Source organism: Atta colombica, unplaced genomic scaffold, assembly GCF_001594045.1.
Source record: "Atta colombica isolate Treedump-2 unplaced genomic scaffold, Acol1.0 scaffold69, whole genome shotgun sequence".
Taxonomy (NCBI): domain Eukaryota; kingdom Metazoa; phylum Arthropoda; class Insecta; order Hymenoptera; family Formicidae; genus Atta; species Atta colombica.
The window spans coordinates 225,626-230,070 of record NW_017259560.1 but is presented as its reverse complement, the minus strand read 5'-3'; the positions used below and the strand labels follow the sequence as shown (position 1 = coordinate 230,070).

The window sequence follows — 4,445 nt, the reverse complement described above, 5'->3', positions numbered from 1 at the left end:
TATATATATATATAAAATATACATTAAATTTTGTTGTTTGTCTTAGGTGCTTTACAAGATTTTGATAAAGTATCCTTATCAAATGTCGAAAAGAGCAATGACATAAATACAGATTCGCAGAAGCAAACAGATAAACATGAAATGTCTGAAGAAAGATGGACAAAGGATTTTCTCAAACAAACAGCTGATCAGTTTGAAAAAAATTTACAAAATTTATTGCAAAATGGTGAGATAATTAAAAATATATTAAAAAAATGCTAAACAAATATTTATAGGATAATAATTTATTATTAGAAGATAGCGAACTGGAAGCTGCTTTACAGAAGCTTGGACAAATGTCAGCCAGTAATGCAGTGGATGAAAAAAATATGAATGCAGATTTTCAGTCGGCTGTTTCACAAGTTTTAAAGGATTTAACTGCAAATTCTGAAAATTTACAGGTATTTAATCTTTATATGGATGATTAAAAAATATTGGATTAGTGAAATATCTCAAAAACAAGACATTTGGGAAGTTTCAAATACAAGTTGTAGGATTTCAACAAAAGTATGAAATAGCGATATTAGCATTGGTAATGATACCCATTAACTTTGAATACAGAGGAGTTCTCAAAGTTAACTTTTAAATTTTTTTTGGAAACTATTCAATCTTATTAGTTATGAAGATTTTAAAACACTATGATGAAACTCCTTTTGATTGAAGTTGAGACTTTTTGAAATATAAGTTAACAAATTTCAGATATTATCAGATATTCAACTGACAAATTTTAGGTATGGACAGCTAAAAACCTGAATATTGTTCAGGACCATACTTTGATAATTTGGAAATTGTTCCTCTTTTTTTTAATTTTTACAAAAATTATAATTTTTGTAAGTTTTATATCATGTTTCAGTGTGCCATCTGATTCCAAGAGCATAATGGATTACTTCACTTTTAAGTCACTAATGTTTAGAGAATTAATTTACTCTTGTAAAGTCTCAAAAAGTATTCGTGTTTTTAATGCTCCTTGATCACAAAGTATAAAACATCAGTTCTTTTCACAATATATCTCAGCAATCTCTGTTTCTTAGGGCTTACTTAGCTCCAACATAACGAACTATAGATATTTGAAGTTAAACTTGCAATATAGAGATATAATCTGAGATAACTAGCCAGAGATCAATCAGATTTGATGTTATGGCACAGGCTAACTCTTGCATTGATCATTACTACTTTCAATGATGAATGTCAGAAATTTGTTTTGATTTCTTCTACTTTTTCCTTTTCTTTGTATAGTAGATTCAGAGGAAATGCCAAGGATACATAGTATATTTTCGAGAAATGGAAAAGTTACTATTTCCTTACTTTTTATAATAATTTGATAATGATGTTGCAATTTTTTATGACTAATAATAATTAACTGAATGCTGAAATTACTCTAAGGTTGAAAAAGTTCATTTTGAAACAACTTACATTATTATGCGTTTACTTACTGAAAAAAGTAATTTGTAATGAGTGACATTATCTCATTACAAACAACGAGTAACATTACAAGTAATTCATTACAAGTAATGACTTGACTAAGAGATAATGAATTACAAATGTCGAATTAATTTTTTTTAATATTACGTGACCGGCGTGACTTTCCAACCTTAATATAATTGTTACAGTTATAAAAAAAATTCGTCATTGTCAAATCGTATAACAGAATAATGATAAAGAAAGTAACGGTGTTACAAATAACTAGAGTTTTTTTTTTGGAATTTTGAGGTGGGAGGAGCCTATGCTGAAACATTCATCATTAAAAGTAGCAAAGATCAAAGTAAGAGATAAGAGAGAGATTCTCTTAGTTGGACACATGGAGAGTGCAACTTATACTTCATTTCAAGAAGGATTAGATGCAGTTTATATGTTACTCTTCTTAGAAGGATTAAGAGAGTGCAACTCGTATGTCACACTACTGGAGGATGCGTTCCACTTAATATTTGCAACACTTGCATATATCTCTGACATGCATGATTTCATTCTTGTTTAATATTTGACGATAACAAGAATGAAATGATACTTGCGAATGTATCAAGCATTGCGAACGTTTAAATGGAACACATTCTAGGACGGATTAAATGCAGGATGTGACTGATTTAATCCACTCGTTCGCAAAAACATTGGTATATATATATTATGCAGCTTCATGTATGACTATAGATATGTAAGGCACTCCCAAAATGAAAATAAGAGATAATCTCTGATGGTCTTGACATATGACTGAATAACATCCAAAAGGTTTTGGCCATCGGTCGAATATCTTGAATAATGTTAATGCCAGCAATATATGTTTATCAATTCATCTCAAAAAATACGAAAATACCAAGGAATCTCATTGTAATGTTTTGAAGAGATTATGACATTAGCTGTAAGAATATTGAATAAAAGTGCATTTTCATTTAAAATTTTAAAGTTAATTTAAGAGTTCTATGGGTGCGTTTCACTTAACGTCTGCAACGCTCGCGAGCGTCATTTCATCTTCATAATAATCGAATGTCGAACAAGGATGAAATGCATACGAGCGTTGCGGACATTAAGTGGAACGCACTCTATATCTATTCTTGTGCTCAAGATCAAATAGAATATCGCAAAATAATTCATTGTTATCCTACAACTTTTGCATGAAATTTTTTTTCTCGAATTATTTTTTAGATATTTCACAATTTTCTTTAGTCAACTTGTATAGTGTATGATGCTTTTATTTTAACCCTCCGTTGAGTTATTAAATTAACTTTGAAGATATAATCGATTTTTTAATTATAAATTCTGATAGGTAAATTTAAATCTGTAAAAAAATAAGTAAAATCCGATTTCTATATAGTAAACATAAAGTTTTTATAAGATTGTTTCAGCTTTTCATATTGTCCAGAATAATATAAAAATTTGCACTAAACCTCAAAGATCTAGGTTGCTAACGAAAGGTGCGAAATTTCGCATGGCCGACGAAAAATTAAAATAAGATCATAAGTGATAAATTTAGTTACTTTAATAATTATGTTAATAGTTATTTTAATATGGTAGAATATTGGGTATTTTGTGTCCAATTCGATTGATTTCTGTTCATGCAAATTTTTCACGAAAAATCCGATTAATCTTTCATTCATTATTCCCTTCTTAAAAAAAATTTCTAGTGGAGAACAACTATACGTGTAAGGCGACCGCGACCATCAGTTTTCTTGTAAATAGTATGTGATTCGATTCTACATCCCCAGAAATCAATTCTTTGCCCGTGATATATAGCCTGTTATTGGCAATTAGGCCTACCTACTGATGTTTACTTTGTTGACTCGTAACAGGCAAAAGATTGATTTTCAGGTTGTGCCTATGGAGACATTTGTTCAGAATGCCGAAAGCTACAACATATCAAAATTTCAATTCCGCCGAAACCTAATGTCTATAAGATTATGACGAAGTCCTTTGAAGTTCTTGTACTTTTTTTTTTCAAAACTTTTTTGTATCTAAATTAAAAAGTTAGCTATTTTTATATGCCTTTATTATAAAAAGTTACACTTTTTTAAATCAAATGACATTTTTACTCAACTTATGATTTCTTTGCTAAGAAAATTCAGTAAATTATATTACATTTAATTATTGTCTAAACGAAATTCAGACATTATTCTAGAAACTTGTTCTAGAAACTTGAACGTATGTTCATGCATTTTTAAATATTTTTGAATCACTTTAAATAAATGGAAAAGACTCGAAATATCCAAATTCATATCGATAATGTACCGATTTGTGTATTATATCATATAAGGGTTAATAAAAAGTTATTTTTATAGCAATAATACTTGTCTATATTGATTTTTACAATTTAATATTTTTTTTAATTTATAAAAGTAAATAGATAATATTATTTTCTATTCATTTTTCTGATAGGATCAAAATAAATAATACATTTTAGAATGAAACAGATGTAGCAGCTATGCTCGGACAAACATCTTTTGACGGCGATACTGGTGATATATTACCATTTATGCAAGGAATGATGGAGCATCTTTTGTCAAAAGAGATTCTTTATCCGTCATTGAAAGAATTATCTGATAAATATCCAGCATGGTTAGAGGAACATAAAGCAACTTTAAATGCTTCTGATTTAGAAAGGTATACAAAACAGTCAGAACTGATGCAAAAGGTATGTTAATAAAATAATGAACCAACCTATGATTTATATGGAAGCTTTACACAATTAACATATTTATATTGTATATAAGGTGTGTATTGAATTAGAAAAAGAAAAAGAAGATGATACAGAAGATATTAAACAACATCGATTTGAATGTGTATTAAAACTTATGACGGAAATGCAAAATTATGGTCAAGCACCTGACGACCTTTTTGGCGAACAGTGTTTGCCTTTTCAATTTGATTTCGGAAGCAATCCCACTTTTCCATTCCCACCTGGAATAGATTCTCAGCAG

At 29.0% G+C, this 4,445-nt stretch overlaps 1 protein-coding gene across 1 annotated transcript in view; it reads left to right on the top strand.

Moving 5' to 3' along the window:
* Positions 1–4,445, top strand: part of LOC108692290 (peroxisomal biogenesis factor 19) — a 13,642-nt gene that overhangs the window by 8,985 nt on the left and 212 nt on the right. The window contains exons 3-6 of the mRNA XM_018200479.1: positions 47–226; positions 295–440; positions 3,929–4,159; positions 4,239–4,441. Coding sequence (XP_018055968.1) covers positions 47–226; positions 295–440; positions 3,929–4,159; positions 4,239–4,441 — 760 coding nt within the window. The remainder of the gene's footprint in view (positions 1–46; positions 227–294; positions 441–3,928; positions 4,160–4,238; positions 4,442–4,445) is intronic.